Source organism: Stegodyphus dumicola, chromosome 4 (assembly GCF_044657685.1).
Source record: "Stegodyphus dumicola isolate Sdum_Otavi_A_Nest chromosome 4, ASM4465768v1".
NCBI lineage: Eukaryota > Metazoa > Arthropoda > Arachnida > Araneae > Eresidae > Stegodyphus > Stegodyphus dumicola.
Genome location: NC_140771.1, coordinates 27,454,290 through 27,476,011, shown reverse-complemented (window position 1 = coordinate 27,476,011; position 21,722 = coordinate 27,454,290). Strand labels below are relative to the sequence as shown.

Sequence of the window (21,722 nt, the reverse complement as noted above, 5' to 3'; positions counted from 1 at the left end):
AAAAAACTGAAGAAAGATTTCAGATTTTTATGATTATGAGTCAAATTTTACATTATTTTCAGTGTCATTAAAAACAAATATGATAACGTTATGGAAATCTATATATATAGAGTTTATATTTTGTTAAACATTATTCAAAGTTTTGATAATACATATTTTATTAATTTTTTCGGACTTGTCAAAAAATAAATACCGTCAGTTACGAACTTTAACAATAAAAATAATCTTTTGTTTAGGAATACATTTATATATGAACAGTTTTTTCTCGTAGTTGTCAATTAATAAATCTAAAAAAATTTTCAAATTGGGTGATGAGCATCTACGATTTCTGATAAGGATAGTTTCTAATAATTTTACTCCAAGGTTGTGAACTTTATCAAAATCGAAACGCCATTAGGTGTTATAACTGGAAGTTCTGATATGAAATAAAAAAGTGTACTTTTTTAAATGCATCGAAGAAAAATTAAATAAATATAAATAGATTATTCTTGTTTATGCTCAAACTTTACTCCATTTATAAAGTTTTCATAATTTTTTTACTTTTTACTTTTAGTTTAAGTAAGTTAATGTCAGTCTGAAAATGTAATATTAACTATCAGTAAGTTTGATTTACAAAGTGTAACCAGTGTTTCTTGCAGATACCATACGTTAGATTTTAAACGCAAGATAAATATGAATTGTAATTTTTTCCATATTCGTTATTATTATTACTGTTAATAAATATTAAGTAAATAAAATTTTAATTTAGTTTAAAAACTTCGTTTTAATTAAAAAATTCCATTCCGTTTAAAAATTTTAAAAACTAAAAAAAGGGGGGGGCCCACCAGCTGCTTTTTGATAGGGCATTCGGCCCACTAGAATTTAATTAACGAGACTTAGCCGAAGCTAAACGTAGTTGGCCCTTAAATAGAATATCAATAGGTACGTATAATACGGCCGAGCGTAACAGCTTCGAGAGTGACTTAGCCAGAAGGCAAAAAACGCTCGCTAATGAGGAATCCTAGCACTCTCTATCGAAGTAAGCTGAACCTTCCTTAAATACTTCTTCTAACTCATTTGCATTCAACACGATTCTTAAAACTCATTCTGATAGGGAGTTGTTAGTAGAAACGAGAATTTATAGGAAATGGTTTCAAAATTAAAATAACTGTTATAAAATTTAAATATACTTTACAACTGCGTAACTGAAAGAAGATCGAATTTCGAAGTCATGATTTGATCCGAATGGTTCGCATTAATCCTCATTATTTCAAACAGTCTGTTAATGGGAGTGGAACTTGATTCTTGGTTCATGATCCTTAATAATCAGTCATCTGCTTGGGTTGAAGGAGGTTCACCCCGTCCACACAAACTTTGGTTTCGGAAATCTAGAGTAAAGATTATGTTGCTTATCGTTTCTGCATGGAAAAGGAGAGTTCACAAGTAATTTATTCCTGCGGAAGAGATACGAACTCTATATTTTGTGAAGACGTAGCGGGCAATTCAGTGTATTACGACTGGAAATATTCAATCGAATAACTAGTTTGTACTGCAGGATATGTGCTCTCATGCAGTTCTCATTCTTGTCAAGCAGTTTCTAGCAAACCAAGTTGTCACGATTCTCAGATTCTCATTCATGAGATTTGACATCTGCAAACTACTTTCTCTTCTCTAACTTGAAATCGCATCTGAAATGTCATTTTTTAATGGCTTTAAAGAAATTCAGAAAGCCGTCATCAGAGATTTAAATAATATTCTAAAATATAAGTTCTATGAAGGATTCGAGAAACTATATAAAAGTGGCAAGCGTTGCAGAGACTTACGATTACTATACTTTGAAGAACAAGAAGTAAAAAAGTTGTTTTCTTCAACATTCGGTTTAATCCTAAATCTTTGTAGATGAAATATTCAAAAAAAAATTTTATGAGTACTAGACCTTACAAGTGGAGAATCTGCGAAAACGTTCTATAGTCTCGTTGGTTTTGTAGAAAAGCTAGATACGGAAGAAATTTGGATAAAGAGTTGTCTCTTTTACAAAGATTGATAAGTATAAAATGTTAAATACGCAAAGGGAAACATGTGTCAGTCATGGTAAAAACTTATGATATATTTATAATAGATTTTTAACATAGTACCACATGTAGTTTTGAATTATTTTTCATAAAATTAGGCTAAAGAAGTCCCTCTACCCCAGAAGCAAAAACAATTATTTTACATTTAAAGAAGAGGGATGTCTTTTTGCCCTGGAAATTGATAGAGTTTTACTTAAAACTCTTAACTAAGGTTACTCTTTTGCTTAATTTTATGTTTTACATTGGCTTGTTACTCTTCCTATTTTATTCTTTTTATTTACCCAGTTTCATCTTTTATATTTCATTCGCAATATTGTTAAATAAATACAGAAATTCAAATAGGCTCCTGCAATGCTTTATAAATTTAAAAAATAATTTAGTGATTTTTTTAATTATTTAACTCTTATATTTTCAATAAATGTTTTGGAAAGAAAACATAACTACCAGTAACACTGCCAGTAAATCGGTTTAAATGTCAATTTTACCGAGTAACCGTAACTGAGGAAAATTGGTTAATTTACGATCCCTAAGAAACATTTACCAATTAGTACAGTAATAAATGTATACTCCACATAATATAATATGGCATCGCGTAATCTAAAGCAACTATGTACAAGCTCTGGGAAAATATTTCTAACTTCCATAGTATCTTAGCATAAATAGCCGCTTTCCTATAAATGCCGTATAAATATCTTCTTAGAAATAATAATTATAATTAATTAGTTTTCTATACTAATTCCCCAATCATATGTAACTTAAGAATATCTCAAAAATGATTTCATTAAAATTTATTACATAAAATTCTGCGATTACAAGGATTCGAAACAAAGACGTGGATGCCTCGTTAAGGAACTGTTGAGAAGCTGTGAAAGAAAACAGTTATAATTGGTCATTGCACAGGTACATCAGTTATTGATCGATCGCCTTAACGAATCGATCGATTGATGTCGTTTGATCTTTAAGAATTGCTTTTATTTAGCTGAGGGTAAGAGATAAAAGGGGAAAAACGATCAAAAGATCAAGTTAGATAAAGAGCTAACAGAGGAGAAGGTTCTAACATGATCTTTTTCTACGTGATAAGAGAGGTATTTTTTGAAATTTGGAAACCTCGCCTACTCCGACTAGGATAACAGAAAGCTATAAATTCAGAACTTAACATATAAGCTATAAATTCAGTAAACATATAAAAAGATACAGAACAAAATTGGTAGGCAAAGTTTTTAAAATTATTTGCAACTTTTTTTTCCATCAAGAATTTGATCAAAATAAATGTTTAAAATGTGTGTTTGAGATTTGAATAGCGATCTTACCATTAAATAAATGAGAACAGCATTTCTTGTTGCCAACCAATAACACTAAATTTTTACTGTTTGATGAAATTATTAATGAAATTTTAAAATGCTGAAGTCATTTTCATTTACTGAGAATACATTTTACAAAGAGATTTGCTTCGAGATGAGTCTGTAGAGACTTTAGGTATTTTTTGGAAGCAGGAGAGATGAAAAATGAGCGACGCCTTCGACTGGAATCGAACCACGGACCTCTGGAATAAGCGCCTAGTGTGCTGACCACTACACTACGAAGGCTTGCTAAGGAGGCGGGAGAAATACCTTATATGTCAACTTTATAATATTAAATTTTGTTCTAAATTAGACAAGTCTTATACGTAAACGTTAGAGATAATTCAAACAGAAATCAATCAATTATTTCAGTATTTTTACAAGAGGAGCTTTTTTTGATTTAAGAAACAGGATAAAGCGAGTTATGAAAGAACTTTTTGATTGTGGGAAATGGTTTCTTTTATACGATAATGTTAGGTCCCGTATAGAATCGCCTGTGTAACAATATCTTGCTAAGCATCCACCTGCAGTGGTAAATCACCTACCATATTCTCCAGCCACCTAATTATTTTCTTTTCTTCGAAATTTAAGATGACATGAAAAGAACAAAGATTTGAAATTTTCTCGGATATTAAAACCTTTTCACGCTTATTTTGGGTACGGTTCGTTCTAACGCCTATAAACAGGGTTTAGATGACCTGAAGAAACAATGCAAAAATTCTATTGACTCCTCTAGCGGAATTTTTTATTTACAAGGCAATTTTCCGGTTACTTTTTGTATGTACCTTGTATATTTTTAATATTTTTCATAGCTTTATTCTCATAAACAAAGTCAGGCAGCAAGTACTTACAGGGGTTTGGAGTTTGAGGAAATTTTGGCCAGATTGTGTTGCAGGCAGAGATTGTAAAGGCTGTAATACTGAGGCTATTTTTTTTTTTTTTTTTTTTTTTTTTTTTTTTGTTATGTACTATATTCTATCTCTAGGAAAAGTCGTGATGATCGTGAAAAGTCTGGATGGTAACAATGAAAATGTGGAAGCATTACTAAAAAACCGTAAAATGGAGTTCAACAAGAAAGAATTTGAGCAACTTCAGAAGCATCAACAAAGGTCGGATGTTACAAAATTATCTTCAGGAGAAGAGGAAATAATAATAGATGAGCTTAGTTCTTTGATCCGCAAAATTTGTGGAAAATGGAATAAGATGGATTTAATGACATCAGCTTATAGAGCAGCAGCAAGTTACGACATAAAGCTATTTCAATGGGTATACCCGTGCCTCACTTTAGAAATATTTTATAACTCAGATAACAACAAATCCCATTAGAACAATTTTTGAGTGAAATGGTGGCCTAATGAGTCTCAGGCAGAGTCGAGTGACGCTAAAATTTAGTTTGATTATTGGAATACGGTAAAGCACACGAGTGTTACCTAGAGGGAGGGATGTTTTCGTAGAGGAATTTCTAGGTGAAACTCGTGTTCACGTTATGCATAGGGAAAGACACAAACTAAAAATACAGCCAAACCATTCGTCTGCATCGAACTCCTGATATTTTGCAGCCTTAAACACTTCAACCACTGGTGATACCGAACGTTATGAGACAAAGAAAAACAAAAGAAGATGCTTCAGAAAGATGTACCTGAAAGTTACTTGATGTTTTCATGGAACGGAAATTTTCATGCAAAATGACATCTGGTTCTGGTCAGTTTCTACTTATGCTGGCCACTCACCATCGTACGGGTATAGTGTGGATAAATTTTCGCCAGTTTTATCTGTTTAATATTAGATTTATTTCTTTCTCTTAAATATAATGATTTTTATTACATTTGTGGTAGGAACTTGTACACAAATTAAAATATACTACTGTTCTAAACTTTAAATAAGCAGCCTAGGTCCAGAAACGTATTAATCCATCTTAGATTAATTTCTAAGGCGAAAATGTTTTTGGTTTACTACCTTTGATACTGAACGGCCTTAAGAAAAGAATTAAATTCAAGAACTGAGATTTCACCGTATTTGAAGGTTCAGATGTCTGGTTTGCACTTTGAAACATGATTATTTGGATTCCAATGGAAGATAGTATTAACATTAATTAAATATGAAACTTTTCTTAATAGTTATAATAGCAAGAGATCCGAAATTCTTTGTCTCTTCGATAAATTTTCATGAAGTCTGTAATCGCTCTTATCGAAACTCTCTCTCTGTCTGTTACCGCTTCCGAAAATGTCATTTTTATCTTTATAAGATTTTATGTTAATTTATCCAATTATTTTATTATTTTTGCTTTACTTTTTCCTATCATTTTCATAAACTTGCACCAAAATGCAAATTAGTTAAAATGCAAAAAAACACAGAATTGTTAAGGGAGAGAGCTTTTGACAGTTGAAACTGACTGTTACTTTCTTTTGTTTACCTGCTGGTTGAATTTAATTCATCGGCTTAAGTGCTGGCAATAATTAGGGCTGAGCCAAAGTTTAATAAATCATATTGAATTTTGTATTTCACACTTAACTAAGTTTGAATATTGTGTCTGTTACGGTTCATGTAACCTTCAGATTGAAATATTAATTAATAGTTTTAAGTATTTCTTTTCAGTTGTAATCCCTATAGAAGGTAAACAGGACGATATGCTGTCTGCCAGTATGTGCAATTCTAGTAGATTTGGCACTTTAACTACTGAAAAGCATCATCATCATCATCGGTGCAAAGCCTCGATCCTCCTAGCCGGCATAAGCCGGTCGTATGATCAACACGTGGGACTGGCCAGGAAAAAAACGAACATAAGAAAAAACATATAAAGTCCAAAATCTGAGTCTCAGTGCCGAATTCCAATTCTATTTTTGTTCGTCTTTGTTTGCCGAATTCCAATTCTATCTTTTTTCGTCAATTAATCTTCATTAGTGTCTCTGCAAAATCTTTCAAATTTGAATAGTTCCTTTTAAAATCTTCCTTAAAATCCTTTCTATATTTCTCTCTTGCACTCCGGGTAAGCGTACATTCATCGACGAAGTGTCTGATCTCCCCAAACTTACCATATATTAAGCATTTATCATTATTCTGTAGATGGAACTGTTTAAAATAAGCCGGGAAAAGCCCATGATTAGTCAGTACCTGATTTGTATCAACATTATTTATAATATTCATCTTCTTGTTTAACTTAATATTTTTCACTAACTTATTTTTCTTATTAGACGACTCCTAACAAATATTCCATTCTGTATAATCCTTTTAAGATCAAGCACATGAATCATGTCTAGTATTCTTTCGTCATAATTCTAATTCTGGCGTTGCTGAAAGAAATGTCGCCTGGTTTTATGGCCATTTTAATGGATTTTACAAAACTATAACGTGAATAGAAGCTATATTACTTCCGAAAGCTTGTAGGGTTTATATTTATTTTAACTAACATTTATTTTAAATTTAAGCTTTCCTGTCAAGCCTTACTTTCCCCTGGAATTGCCAATGCCAGAGTATGTAAATTTTAGTAGAACGCGCAAAGTATTCAAATTTTCAGCAGAAGTATTTTGAGTTAAATAGAAGGGAAACGAGTTTGTAGGTGTGCTTTCTTGATTCACGAGCGTGAAGGTTGTTAGGTAGAAATTTAAGAACCGCGCGTTTCGGTTTGTGTGCTTGCTTCGTCAGTTAGTTGAATCTTTCAACTTTTTATTCAGAAAGTTTGCTGAAATCTCAGCTGTATCTTAGAACGCGGTTAAGTTAGTTACGTTTAGAGAGCCTCGTAGGTAGTGACTTGTTATTATTCATTTTTAGTTGTACTTTCTTATTTTTATTTAACCGCCGGGTCGGCGTAGTTTGTGAGCGTCAAGTGAACGCATCTGTAACTTCTAAAGTGGAATAAAAAGGGAGTTAAACCCTTCTTAAGAGTTTGTGTACTTTCCAGTTCATAGCAGTCACTACTATTGTTGCGGGCAAGTTGGGGCCACGCAACACCACAAGCTTTATACGAAGGCATTCCTTCTGAGTGCCTTCGCGGATGCAAGATTGCTGTCGTGTGCAGTGTCATAATTAACGCAGCAACTCTATCATTTTATTTGAGTTGGGAAGGATTTAAATAGTAAACCTCCACAAAATTTGCCCCAGAAGTTTCTCGAAGCATTTTTTTAGTACAAAGTTTATGATAACTTTTTTGATTAGTGCAGTGGTCTATTAATTATGAAGCAATAACATATATGTAGCTAAGTAAACATTATACGGAGCACCTTTTAATTATAGCTTACATTTAGAAACGACTTAGCATTTGGAAATGTATTCACCAACGTTATCTGAAGTCAAGATTACCATTTCGTTTAAGACATATTTTTGCATTTATAGAATAAGTACACGGATTTTCGGCATCGAGATTTTTGTCGGCATTGAAAAGCGACTCTTTGTAATTTTTTCGCGTGTTCTAGAAGTTCAGCAAAACTTAAGCGAATTGAAAATTCTAGTTTGGATTTTTGAATAAGATTTCATTGTTCTTGGGGAGAATTTCTGATGGGATATAGCTTAAAATTGCCTTATACTTATACTTATTATATATTATAATATTTAACACACATGATAACATTTGAAAATAACAGGGGGGGAATCAAAGTTTGCAGATTTATTGGACATTTGCAATTTGATATTTGAAACTGAATATTAAACCTGAAAAATAAAACCTAATATTTTCGAAATCTTAGGAAATAGCTTAAAATTCGCGGAAATAATTCGCTTAGTGATAAAGTTATCCTAGCTAATTATAAAACTAATTAATGTTTCATACAAGTTGGTCTAAGTCATAGAAGAGTCTTTCTTTTTAATTCCAACTGATATCAGTACTCGTCTGTCTAAACTTTTTTTTAATAAAAAAGGGGGAACAGAAGCTGTACGCGCAAATAACATTTCTTTCAACAAATAATAATGTAATAAAACAATTTGCAATATATTACTGAAACTACCGTATAACTCGAATTTCATGTATATTCCAATTATCCTGATTGCTTCTTGTTCTTTTTGATTTAAATGAAGTAAACTTTATGGTTCCTGTACAATCCAAATTATCTCGATCAAGTATAGTCTTCACAAGAAAATAAGACTTCTAACAATGAAACGTCAAATTAACAAAAGTTATTAATTTCCCAATTTGTAATACAAATTTAGAAACGGTAGTGAAAATAATAATAATAAAATTGAAATCTGAAAATTTCAGATTATTATCTATACCTTAGAGTGTTCTAGATAAATTAATGTTACTTGACTGCCAGAACATATTAAAGCTGCAAAGCGACTATTCGCTTAGTTCTACTGGGTCAGTAACGACAACAGAAAAAGCGTTAAAATACACTTCTATTTTAACTCAAACCCTGATGGCCCCACTTCGGCGTACAAATAACCAGCACTTATGGATTTAACTTGAAAGTAGAAAACATAAAACTAAACTAATTCTACGTTGAATAATGAGCCGAAGCTGCTCAGAGATATTTAAAGTTGGCTCTTTGGCTAATTTCATCGACTTAGATTAACAGGCAATTAACATTCACGGCCGTAAAATAGCAAGCTTTAACTATTAGCAATAACGTGGTCCACAGGCAGAACACGCGCTAAAGTAGGTCAGACTTCAGCGTGAGTTCTGCCTGTGGGTAGCTTCAGCTTGTAGTTTCCGCACTACTTTGCATAAAGTGTGAAACTGAAAACTCATTCTTGTAGCCAAGCGTAGGTAGGTGTGGTGTGGTGTGGTGGTGTATTTAATTATGGCAAAGCACATTAGGGCTATCTGCCTAAGGGGAGGGATGCCTTCGGGAAGGACTTTCTAAGGGAAACTGGTTCGTATACACGTTACACATGGGAAAAACAACGGAAACACCCATGCAGCCAGCCCGTTCGCGGGATTCGAACCTCGGACCGAACTACCAACGTACAGCGACTTTACCGCTCGGCCGTTGGTGGGCCAAGCATAGGTAGGAAAATGAGGGTGTGAAGGAAAAGGCTATTTCCAAAATAAAAATTAAATGTTAAGAAAATAAAATCCTAAAACCTTCAACAAAAAGTTCAAATTTAAAAAGAAAATATCTACAAATGTAATAAATGATAAAAACTAAAAGACGAAAAACAAATGAATCTGTACCAGCTATGCAACATACAGAATTGAAAACAGTTTTTATTAATTACGATAAAGTTGCAGCTCTTCATAAAAATTCTCAATAACAGATAGTTTAAATCACTCAGTTTCTTAATCAATCAGCAATAATTTATTTATCAAAAACATTTGGATGTTAAAGTAAAGATCTTATGCTTTACTGAAAGGTAACACTCTAAAAGTTCGTTACATTTGATGATGTGAGAAAAATTAACTATGTAGATTTTATGTTTCGTGAAATGCCTCTTACCCCCCCCCCCCAATAAGCCCGCTTTTAAACACTTTTCATTCTTCCCGCCCCTTGATTTCTGGGCAAGAAGGCGTATGTGAATAAATAACTACCGTCATTTTGTAAACTTTGCAAAAGTATCACTACATAAAATTAAAAAATAAGGACCAATATAAGTAAATAGCTTATTTCAACAAAGAGGTAAGAAAAAGTACAAATATTTCAATACAGGTAATTTATTTTCCTCTATCTTAAAATATCTTTGCTTCTACATATATTCATTAAGATCGTAATTCATTCAAGTCTCAACAGCCGATAGAAGAAGTTTGCGCACGTGCTACGGTAATCTATCTTGGTTCTGGGCAGTTTTCGCATTTCAAGCATAGAATTTAAATGATGAACAGCAGCTTGTTTCATGCGTTCAAACTTCTTTCTTGCTATCAAATAGCGGCCATAAATCAAAACTTGCTCTTTAGGAGTTTCGGTGAAAACTGTCTTTAATCTGCACAATATTTTTTAAACGTATAGTCATTAAAGGTTAGAAAATATTTCTTTGAAGCAGAATAGCGAAACGGAAGTTTCTAGAAGAAGTTCAAAAGAAAGTTTGAACATAAAAGTAGCTGTTTTAATATTCTAGACAAATTTTTGATATAAATGTTTATGATGGGACAAATCCTAAATTTTTTCGACTACGAATCTTAAAAAAGTTCTTGAATGTCTTGAATCAAGACCTTGACATTATGCCCATTCATTACATTTCAGCTATGTTAAATTTTAAATAATTTTTTACAGTTCTAATTTCAATATTAAAAACTTTAAAGCAGAAACAAAATTTCATATTTCGTACTTCAGTTTTTAAAATCTTTCTTGAAAACATCAGACGTTAAATCGTTATCTCGCACTCTCATTGGCGTTAAATGGGTAATGGGATTTTCGTAAAAGAAATTAAATTGTGTAAGTTAATGTAAGTTTTGATATGAATAAAAATGACAAATTTGATATAAGAAAATAAATAAATTATTTTGAAGATCTTTAAATCAAGAAAATATATTTTTTTCCAAAAATAAAAATGTACAAAAAAATTTAGCTCACATGTTAAAATGCATTGAAAAATTTTAGTCTCGTATATGACTGCTAGAATAATGATTAAAATAATTTAAATTTATATAAAATATCAAGATTGTTTTCAAATTCGTAGGGGCTCTTAAAGAGAGGAAAATTAATTTGAAACGTAAAGATGAGTTAAAAACAGAAATAATTTTGATAGTGCATTAAAATGACGTTGGAAAAAATATTTGCATACCCTTTTTTCATGTTCGTGGAAAAAGGAAAACAAAGTAAAATGCCAGACATTCACTAAATATTTTGAATTAATAAACTTCATTTTCAATCTTTTTAGAATTCGTATAATATCCGTAAAGGTGACGATTGAAATGTACCATAAAGTCGGTAGTTTTTTTCAGTGCATTCGGGTTCGTATAATTTTTGTAAAAATAATGTGTGGAAAATAAGGATAAAGAGTCAACAGTATCTTCAGCCTTTTTTATTCGTATAAATTTCGTAACATAGTAAGTAACGTGCAAAAAATACCATACCGTTATTTCACCAAAATTATACGTATATTTTTGGAGACGTGCTGCCTGGGTAAAGGCTAAGATGCAAAAATCAAGATGCGAAACGGTAGTCTTTTTTTCATGGTAATGGTAAATAATAGTCTTTAGTTGCCTTGATCGATCCTAAACAGCAAGAAGAAGAATTGTTTTTATGCTTGAAACAATCTCAGATTCTAAGATCATGCTTTTGGGAGTCTTCAGATCATTGAAGATGTCCAGTTGCATTTCACGCGTCTCAAGTGTACTGACCACTCGCCATTTTTACTCTTCATTTAATACAAGGGTTTTCAAACCGTAGCTCCATGAAGATATTTTAGTGACCTGGAGAAACTTTTTAAAAAGTTAAAAACGAAACTGTCAATACGACTGTTTCATTTTTCTTGCTGTTCTTTACTTTTCCTCATAGAGATGTTTTGTGAAAAGTTTGATATTTATCTCACCCAGCTCTGCTTTTGTTAAGAGTCAATATACACTCGTGTCCAAAATTAAAAAGAATTTGCACATTATGTAGAATTTATGAAAAGCTAGTGGACAGATTTTAATGAAATTTGGTCTGGATATACATTCATAACACAGAAAGAAATGTACTGTTCTAAAGTAATTTTATATATCCATGATTATCATTAAATCTCAGAGTTCAGGGATGTCCAAAATTCACAATGTGATATCGAACTGAAAATGAGCTTAATATGGGGCCTCTTACAACCAGACAGGTAGTGTAGTGTCACTACGTACTGGATAGGAGGCAGATGAAGAGTTAATCTGGCAATCGATCCCATTCCTGCAGCAAGGCCGTTTTCAACTCCGGGATGTTTCTTGGAGGGGATGGAAAGATAACGTTACGCTTTCAAGAGCGAGCGTTCCAGATATGCTGTAGAAAGTTCCTGTCAGAAGATTTGGCTGGCCAATCCTTGCGGCGAATATCCTCACTTTCCAGGAAATTGTTGACTAGCTGAGCTCTATGAGAACGACCGTTATTGTCCATTAACAAGAACCCAAAACCAACTACGCCCCTAAAACTTCGAAAATAGGGCTGTAAGATCTGCTGTTAGGGAGCCTTTTTCAAACCCAGGTAGAGATGGGCGGCCGTCCAACATAATGTCTTCCAAACCATTACACCCCCACCATCGTAGCGACCCTTTTCTTTGATGAAAGAGGGATGATGTCGTATTATATTGTAGGTTCTGTCTAGATGTAGGCAAATTGAGAAACAGTGTACAGCCGAATCTGTACTCCTCTGTAAAAAGCATGCTCCAAGACTGCTCCAAGGCACATCGTGTAATCCAAGGCACGTGTGCAGACAACATGTGCCTTCTACCAGCTTCAAGAATAGTCCAAGGCAAATCGTGTCTTCACCAATGCTAAACGCGCTCTCTTGTGTGCTGCAGTGAGTGCGACGCAAGCAATCTATCTTCTGGCATACAGCTTTATCTCTTGAAGCCTTCGGGCTACTATAGAACGTAAACCTCGGGTTCTAGCGGTAGCATTCAACTCATGTGACAGCTGTGAGTTGTATGCTGCTACGGGAACCTCGAGTGAGAGCTGTGAAGCTGTAGCAGTCCTATGCCGTCCCGCTAGAAGTGCCAGATAATGATACGCATTCGCCGTTGTGGATCTTGATTGACCTTATAAGGTATTTCTCCCGTCTTCCTAGCGTGCCTTCGTGGTGTAGTGGTTCTGCACGCTGGGCCGGTATCCAGAAGTCCGTGGTTCGATTCCCAGCGAAGGCGATTGCTCATTTTTCATCTTCCATAAAGTACCTAATGTCTCTACAACCTTTATCCATATATTCTCTATATGGATACAGTGATTGAAACTACTTGCACAAATTGCAGACGGCGTTACATTGAGCTCTATAGCCACCTACGCTTGTGATCTGCCTACCTCTAATCTACCCACAGTTCTTCATATCATTCTATCATCCATACGATCGTAGCTACTCATTTTACCTGATACATTGTAGATATGTTACCGGCAAAGTATGAAATCCAGCATTCTATAGAATGCCTAGGCTTTATATATAATGTCTGAAACTAGCCGGCAATGTATGAAACGATTCATATTTCATACATTTCCTAGGCATTCTATGGAATGCCAAATGGCAAACCGGCAAAGTATAAAATACATTTCCGATTCGTTTCGAAGAACCGAAACTATTTACCAGAAACCGCTACAAAATCATCAACGGATTCAACTCTGCAAAAGAAGCCATTTTTTATCGTGGCGCTGATAGAAACTTCACGAATGTACAGGAATTAGCCAATTTCTTTGCACTTAAAGGTACAACACAGACATCAGATTTGAGTTTGGAAAAAACTTTGGCTAAATATGAGTTAGACTTGAGCAATAAATTTGCTATAATCACAGATGGTACTCCTTCTGAGACACGATAGAGAATAGTAGTTATAATATTACTCAAATCTGAAGCGAAGGCATATGGAATTGTGCTATGATGGCTTTCCATTGTATTAACCATTAAGAAAATTTGTGAAAGAAGTCCTTCTTAAACTTTGAATATGTAATGACCGCTGTTGAAAAAGTGATTAATTTCATCACAGACAATTTAAGCAGTTCTTGAATGATTTGAGCACTCAATCCAAACAAAGTGACATTGTGTAGTATGCGACAGTTCGTTGGTTGATTTGAGGAAAGATGCTTCTGCACCCGTTTCCCTTGGCGAATGCAGCACAGAAATTCATAAAATCTAAAACGAAATCTCTTTGCGAATTCCATGCTGAGGAGCGGTTAAGAGATTTTTCATTTCTTATCGATATTACTGGTCATGTCAGTGATCTGAACTACCGTTTACTGCGGAAAAGTCTACTTGTTTTTGAATATTTATAACCCTATGAAAGCGTTTAAGACCAAATTAATCCTATCAGAAGGATCTTTTGCTAAGTAAGAATTTCATTCACTTTCCAAACTTCATGGATTTATGAATAAAACTACAATATGGAGCTCGGATGATTATGTATAGTGCAAGTCTCAGAATGGAATACAAAAGCAGGTTTTTTCGACTTTCTTGATAATAAAATTTTTATGAAAATCTTTTCATTGTCATTCTCGATAGATATTGAAAGTATTTCTGCTGAACTTCTGTTAGGATTTGCAGTGTGATTTTGTACTAAAATGCAAATTTCTGTAAATTCTTGTATTAACTGATTTTTATTGGAAATACTTGTCCAAAGAGAAGTGTCCAGGAATACGTAAACATGTATTGTTCACATCTTTTATCTTTGGTAACACCTACATATGTGAACAGTTGTTTAGTCAAATAAAGAGCACAAAATCAAAAACAAGAACATGCCTGACAGATTACCATTTGGAGGATACTTTACGAATCTCAACAACACAGATTCTACTGGGTATCGAAACTTTAATAAAGTAACAACAATGCCAAATGTTTTCTCATTAATTAATTATGATTAAATATGAATTATTATTAATTATTATTAATTATTTTTCTCATTATTTAATTATTAATTATTATTTAGCATCAATCATTGTCGTAAGTTTTTGTTGTCAATTGATTTTGTAACATCACTATCTTTATGATTTAAATTAGGTTAAAGGCCCCTAATTTAAATCAGAGTTTAGACACGAAAAAGAGCACAAATCCAGTGGTGCCTCGCATAATGAATTTGATCCCGCATTACGATGCACATTTCATTACACGCAGAACGCAAGGCTTTGTTTTACTTTCTGTTTTAACTGCACGTAAATACAAAAGATTTGTGGAAAACAATAAGCAAAGAAGAGGGACAACAAATAAATATTTAAATACTCACGGAAGACTTGTAAGTTTTTATTAACCAGGAATACGAGCCTAGAGGTAAAATAAAAGTTTTATCTGCTTAGGAAAAAGAGAACTTAAGGGACGGACGCCAGACGTAACCATTAAGGACCTTCGACCTAAAATTAGACTGATTCTGCTTTTCTTAAAGAAAAAATCATTTAATTAGAAGTAGTCCACGTCGCAGCTAAACAGTGGCCTTCTGATAAATTGAGCTGAACGAAATGTCTGATCTGCTCAATGATCATGCACTACTTCGCAATCACAGATCAGGACCAGCCAGAAGCCAAGTGTAGGAAAACAAAGGAGACCTGAATCTTCAACTTCCAATGAAATATTGGGAAGACTAAGACTAAACTGACCTAAAAACTATGAGACTGCGTCTACATATACTGTATTGTATGTAAATATTTTAAAAATAAATACAATAAATTCCCGACATTTTCAACATAAAAACTATTTTTAATACTTTTATTTAAAATTTTATTTTATTTTTTAATTTTAATACCTGAAATTTTTTGCGGTGTTTTGTGATCTTGATCCTTCTCGCTTAAGGATTAAAATTATTTCCATATTAACCCACGAAAAAATCCCGCATAATGAATGTCTGCTATCTCGGAACTGACTGCATTCTTTATGCGAAACGTCACTTTATGTGGTTCTAAATGCAATGGATGGTTTTTGAGATCTATAGCATATAATTGCTATAAGCAAATGGAGATACATGAAATTTTAATCAGTGTTTACATAATTACACCAGTTTTACAACTGTCCTTTACTTTTTAGCATCTCTCTATTTTAACTGTCATTTACATAATCTGTATTAAACATTCTTTATTCATGCAGGTAAAGTGATCAAGATGACCTCGGAGGACGCGGAACTCCGAAATATAGAATTACATTTCCCGCTCATGCGGAACATGTCCAGGAGTGATTCCGAATGCAGGCAGGTAAATGCGTGTTTTAATTTTATCTCGCTTGTATTACAGGCAATCCATAATCACAAAAAATGTTACTAAAATTAAACCTCGATAGTACATCGACTTTGCGACTGCTTTATCGTAAGTGACGCGATGCAGTATAATGGATTTCTTACATCATGTTGCTTCACGTTTATTTCTAACGAAAACAGCACTAAAGACCTTGAATAAAGTGCACTGCTATTCTTTAGCAAAATGAGAGTCAGAGACTACGTAGAAGGAATCTAACTCAATCACCTTACTCTGTGATTTCCATAAGAGATCATCGAGTAAGGTGATTTAGATGCTCCATAAGAGATCGGTCATTTCTGTAAGAGATCATCGAGTAATATCTTACGGAAAATGTATGGGATACAATCAATCGGTGGTGAAAACATCGAACTACTATTGTGTTAGTAAAACCGCAAGCAGAAATTTAGTTTTGGTTATTCTACTTAGTTGTAATTTTAAGCTGACGTACCAATAAATATTGTAACGTTTTTATACGTTTCCTGTTATCAGTTTGTGTTAGGTTAAGACCATAGTAAAACGTCACCCGGCAGTAAAATAAAGTTACTCAGTGTAGACTCAGTAAGTTCGTAGTGTAACATGCGTATGATACTGAATGTAATCATTCCTGTATAGACCATATCTAAGCATTACGCTTGCTGTTCTTTAAAATTCTGTTAATTACATTGTTGTCTCTTGTAGAAAAGATTTTAGCAGAATTTCCTTTACTGCTACTTCTTCATAATTAATAAAAGTCAGCTACATAAGACAGAATGTTTTTAACAATATCAACACCAAGCAAATTAACTTGCATTTTATTCAGTTAAGGTGTACCTTTTTTATGTGATACCCTGTAGATTTTAATTTCTAGTGAAGGAGAAATAATAAAGAAAATCACTACTTCTAAATGTAGCAAAATTATTATCTTTAATGAGCTTAGCAATTAAGTACTCAGGGTGACCTTTCCTTTAAAGCGCTCTGACCTATTCCACGGTGTAAGATTATATTCAGTTCATTTAACTGCGTCTTCGATAATTTTAATTTAAAAACTCTGTCAGTGTTAGCAGTTTCACGATTATTCATAGCAACTTAAACACCACTATTCATAGCATTTTAGACTGATTCTAGAAAAACTGCCCAAATTTGGTACATTGTGCTAGAAATTCTGAAGCAGATTCTTTTGATGATCAGTCTGATGGTTGAGCAAAGATATATATGAAAAATATGTAAAAGATTATTTCCAACTTAGACTAAAAAATTTATGAAAATGTGAAGGAAAAAAATCTCTCTGAAGTATTATATTATCATCGAAAATACGTATATGGCAGAAAATTTCAAGAAAAATGATTGGAAAAGAAACAAAAGGTTTCAATATTATATGCTGTTACAGTGGTAAATAAAATTGTGCAGTACAAAGTTAATTTTTAAGTTTTACATATATCAGAGACTACTAAAGTTTAAGTAATACAATTTATTATTATTATTATTTATTTTCAAGTTTCCTTACATAGAGTAACATTGCTTATTGCCTATTCGCTGAATTCCAGTTTGTCGATTCGAATTGGAATACCCATTGATGGGCGGAGTGTCGTGAGGTTTTCAATTTTTAGCATAAAAATCATAATTTTCCTTTAAAAGTCCTTCATTAAAACATTCCTACTTCTAGCCTAACGTGTTTTGCTATGTACAAGTAAGCAAAATTGCTTATTAATTGCCTGTAAATTGTTTTACCAGCATTAACTGGCTGAACGCCAGAAAGCTAATGTATCAGGGTTGGATTCGATTTATTTGACAAAGGAAAAACATGCTATACTTATCTGCCAAGGTGAGAGAGGCCTGCATGGAGAAGTTTCTGAAGGGCATTAACTCATATTCACATTACATATGGTAAAATGTAAACAAGTATTCACGCAGCTCATCCAGTCGCTTAGACTTGAGGTGGGTCGAACCACCACTATGTTTGAGGATCGTATGCCCTGCCAAGATTCCAGAATGACGCTTAATTACTTTTTTCTTAAATAGAATACGTGCACCACTAAATTTAAATAACAAAAACATTACATTACCATCAAAAATACTTAAAACGAATGCGTGAAAATTTTAAAAGAAATTGTTTTAGTAAAAGAAATTTCAGGACTGAAGCCAAAAAAGATCGGAGAAACCATCCTAAATAAAATAACATTAAAATATTCTAATATTAATTACAATTAAAATTTGAAAATATTTGGACAATATCTGAAATATGATATTTTATTTTATATTTTCGAAATTTCAGAAAACTTGAAAATTTGAGCAAATTTAAACTGCAACAAAATTACATGTGCAATTTAATTCTACATGGTATGTTACATAAGAAATTTGATTCAAGTTTTTAAAATTTTTCTATTTCAGGAAGACAGAATTATGACAGACACGGGAACAATGGTAGTAGCCGTCCATGGCGACAGGAATAAACCGGCCATATTCACATACCATGACATAGGCCTCAATCGTAAGTCCCCTTTTTTATCACCTTGTATTCATTCTTGTAAGAGATCCATGGTTTGCTTGGCATTTTTACTCCTTCGGGCATTCACGTAAGGGTGAAGAAAACTACACTCCGTTGAGAAAAATTTGTATATCAATATCCTTTGAAGTAATAAACAAGAAAATATAAATAACTTTCGATAGCAATGAAACTTGAAATAAGCTATAATTTTAATTACTACTTTATCTCTCTTAAACAGGCCGAGATTTCACATAAAGTTTTAGAATTAAGGTATTATAACTAAAATTTTCATAATTAAAATAGTAACCAATTTTAATCTAATATTTTTATGCGTGCATATTTAATACAAATAGACAATAGGTTTTGGAAATGGCAAAATAATTTTTTAATTTTTTTTATTCAGAAACTGAAAAATAATCTTTGTAAAATGTAGCACTAAAGTTTTTTCAATTTTTGTTTAGGTGGTACGCGCTAGTCAGTACGAGCCGCTCTAGGTTAAAGTACCAATGAAATCTAACCCTTCTCCTGTCAAATTTTGGATTTTCACTTGCTAGTTATATCGGGCTCAGAACTCAACGAAATCGAGTTAAAATATCTAGATGGCTAGCCTTATCTAATTTAAACGAACCGTATTTATATACTTATTTTTCAACAATTTTCCATCAAAACCAATATTTCGCATTTAATTACTAATATTAATAAATTTCGCATTTATTCGCATCCTCTTAAAGAGAAAATTATGTATCCCTAAACATAATTCAATTAATACCATAAAAGTATCAACAAAAAACTTTCCTAAGAGACCCACTTTGTTAGAAGTTTTATTGCACAGATTAAAAAGCGATTTTTGTCCCAGAAAAAATATATATTTTGACCAAAAATAACTGACTCATTATACCATTTAATTAGAACTATTGCTTTATTCATTTAAAACTTTTACATGCATCAGAGCTTAGTTTTTTCACTGATGTTAGAAGTTACTTTGCAGTTTTCCACTTTTTAAGGTTTATTCGTTGATTTATTGGAGACTGTATGTGTAAAGATAAACTGGATTAGCTATTTATTTTAACCTCCCCTTGCTCTGAAAATTTTTCATCTTTACAATATTTAGAAGTCTAATTAATCCTAAATAACACTTACTAATCCTAATTACTAATCCCCACTTAACAAGAAATGATTGTTAGGCATTTTATTTTGAAGAAGAAGATATAACAAATATATATATATATATATGCAAACAAACAAGATATAACAAATGCGCACTGCCTTCGCCAGGATTCAAACTCAGGACCTCCCGATTACTAGCCGGAAGTGCTTCCAATTACATCACGAAAGAAAGCGGTAAAAACGGAGAAAATATCTTACAAAATAAAGTATTTATTTAAAACTAATTACATTAAGTAACAAAAATAAGATAACTAAATTAAATAACACATGAAACTTAACAAGACTTAATTAAAATATTTATTTAGAGATACGCCTTATAAAACAACTAAATATAAACAAATAGCCATTGCTACCTACGGCATTACCATGACTCATATATTTTAATAAGTACACCATAGAAGTTAACTTTCAACTTCTAAACTATTCCAGCTAACGGAAACTTCAATCCTATGCACAGCTTCAATCATTGAATATAGAAGTCAGCGTCCCGGGTTGCAGAGCTTTACCGGTTCATTGCCAGAGCTACCTTTCTAAAACCTTTCGTTATTTAAGCTTCACTTAATTTCCATTTTGGTGAAGTCTGACGAAAAAAATAGAAGGTACAGAAAAGTATTAATATTAAAATAACATGTTAGGTAACCTAACATGTTAGGTAACCTAACATGTTAGCTAACCTAAAAATATTATACTTATAATTTGGACGACTATGGACATTTAGAAAACCCAGTTTCATATTTAAGCCTTCTCTCAGTGCCAATGCGGAGTTTGAAAACTAAACTGCAATCAAATTAATACAAGAAATATGTTAAGGGTATATGAAAAATTATCTGCAACGCAAATCGGTACTTAATTTTACATATGATTTTCACTTCAAGGTGAAGGGGAATCTTTCTAGTTAGAGTTAATTTATTCGAAATGTGAAAATATATCTCTACATCTAAAACAGTGCACTGAAACTCTTTCTGCAACTACTAAGCTATTTTTTTAATATCACTAAAAGAGAGCTTCTACGTAATTGACTCAGCAGCGCACTACTGGGAAAATGTGGTAAGAATACTGATGAAGCTTGGGTACTCGGAGAAGGCTGGAAACTAAAATTGACCGAATTCTTTGTTCTTAAAATCATAGAGGTCCGAAGAAAATTAGTTACTGAACATAGTTTCGTGTGGTTCTTTTTCCTCCTGTTCCATCTCAGTTTTATGAAACAAAGATATATCATCATTTTATATTCCGATCACATACAATGACACATGCTTTCTATGATAACTTCATCTTTACACTTATCATATTAAACTTTTTTTCCTTAAGAAGGAAAAAAGAGGATGCTTTCCGAAATTTTGAGAGCGTTACGTTAGGGTACGTTACGCTATAAGGAATTATCGCAGTCCCGATTACTCTCGTAATGTAAGTACGATTGGTTTTTTGTTCTTTCATGCTCCAAAAAATGTAACACTTTCTTTACAGTGGCATCTGAACTAAACTATAGAGAAAGATAATTCATCAGCATCTGGACTTTATTGATTGGGTGTTGTGGCTCTCAGTTTCTTTTGGCGGAAAATGTAATAACATTTCCCATATATTCTTGAGCATGCTCTCCTGGCATAAGGGGTTAACACGTTCAGTGAGTTATTAGAAGATATGTGGTTCAAATTCAGGCGACCGAAGAGCTGAATTTTTTTGTATTCTTTTTCGAAAAGCCTATTACTCTTACGGTGGCAGGCACCAGACGAAAATTATGGTAAACGACAACCTCTCACCATCTGGATTTGAGCGACTAGTTATCGTTTCTCATCTCAGTTTGCTTAGTTTCTCAGTTGGAGATGAAAATAAGAAATTACCTCTTTCTCCTATGCGTGTTTTTACGATATAAAATGGATAGTACGTCCGATTAGCAAACTGAAGATCCGTAGTTTCAATCCCAGTGAAGACACAGTTAAATTTCGCGCTTCCTGTTCCAA

At 32.9% G+C, this 21,722-nt stretch overlaps 1 protein-coding gene across 2 annotated transcripts in view; it reads left to right on the top strand.

Annotated features, from left to right (window-relative positions):
• The window catches only part of LOC118186482 (protein NDRG3-like), a 161,954-nt gene that overhangs the window by 88,033 nt on the left and 52,199 nt on the right, over positions 1 to 21,722 (top strand). For both annotated transcript variants that reach the window (XR_004757781.2, XM_035356582.2), the window contains exons 2-3: positions 15,988 to 16,091; positions 18,501 to 18,600. Coding sequence is in view for 1 of the 2 variants with exons in the window: in XM_035356582.2 (XP_035212473.1) it covers positions 16,002 to 16,091; positions 18,501 to 18,600 (190 nt within the window). In the remaining variant the exon portion in view is untranslated. The remainder of the gene's footprint in view (positions 1 to 15,987; positions 16,092 to 18,500; positions 18,601 to 21,722) is intronic.